The following is a 1,176-nucleotide window of genomic DNA, read 5'->3' as shown; positions in this document are numbered from 1 at the left end:
AGGAGTGTTTGAAATCTCCTAATATCCATAAACAACTTCGTGTGTCAATTCAGTTTACTCACCATATTACCACACACCTTAAACTAACATTTACTCAGTGCTTTCAAATCTGCTGTTTGACATATTTCCGCACATATTTAGTTTGTCAAACTGCATTTGACACTAAGATAATCCTCGAACTCGTTCATTAAAAAGATCAAGTTCAATATATTCTCGTAAACTCCTTGAAAGTATATTCACTCCCCCCCCCCCCCGTCTAGACTTTCAACCGATCCTGACAAGTGGTATCAGAGAGGTTATTATCTTACTTTCAAAGAACTAAACCAAAATGACTTCATTCAGTACAATTCCCATGTTGTCAAAGGAGGATTTTGATGACTGGAAGATTCGAATGCAAGCACACCTATCAGCACTAGACGATGACATGTGGTTTGTCATCACTGATGGAACTCTTGCAATCACCAAGGTCAATACTGCTGTAGCTCTTTCTGGAGGTGGTCCACAGTACATTGAGAAACCCAGAATTGAATGGACTACTGAAGATAAAAAGAAGGAAAATCTTGATAATGTGAAAAAATATATCTTGTACAAAACGCTTGACAAGAACACCTTTAGCAAAATCAAGACATGCAAAACTGGAAAGGAAATTTGGGAGAAACTGATTCAACTCTGTGAAGGAAATGAACAGACAAAAGAAAACAAACTATCTGTCGCCACTCAAAAATTTGACAACATCAAGATGAAACCAGGAGAATCAATGACAGAATTTGATGAGAGAGTAAGTAGCATTGTTATTGAGCTTAATGGATTGAGAAAAACATATCCCAACAGGGAAGTTATTCTCAAAGTAATTCGAGGCCTTCCTAAAGAATGGGATGTAAAGACAATGACTGTAGTGACCCAATCCGGATCCACTACCTAATCAGAGTTATAGTAAAAGGGCACGCAATAAAAGCTTAAAGCGTAAAGAGCGGATAATTAAAATACAACAAATCCAATCGGCAGAATACAACCGACGCTATCGCAATTGTATAAATACTATTATACAACCAAATCAAATGTTCAGGGTAAATAAATCCCTACCCTCTACAACATCGCACTCCCCAAGCTCAATCCTGCTGAGAGCCGCCAGGACCGTCCAGCCTCAAACCTGCCCCGCCACAAGGTACACAATAC

The 1,176-nt window shown here is 38.8% G+C and overlaps 1 protein-coding gene across 1 annotated transcript; it reads left to right on the top strand.

Moving 5' to 3' along the window:
- Nucleotides 1–328: 328 nt before the first annotated feature.
- Nucleotides 329–922, top strand: LOC140873997 (uncharacterized). The gene has a single exon (XM_073277279.1). The coding sequence runs from the start codon at nucleotides 329–331 to the stop codon at nucleotides 920–922; it is 594 nt and encodes a 197-aa protein (XP_073133380.1).
- The last annotated feature ends 254 nt before the right edge of the window (nucleotides 923–1,176 follow it).

The sequence above is a fragment of the Henckelia pumila genome, chromosome 1, assembly GCF_033568475.1.
Source record: "Henckelia pumila isolate YLH828 chromosome 1, ASM3356847v2, whole genome shotgun sequence".
In the NCBI taxonomy this organism is placed as follows: domain Eukaryota; kingdom Viridiplantae; phylum Streptophyta; class Magnoliopsida; order Lamiales; family Gesneriaceae; genus Henckelia; species Henckelia pumila.
Note: the sequence above shows the minus strand (reverse complement) of the source record. Positions and strands in the feature narration are given on the sequence as shown.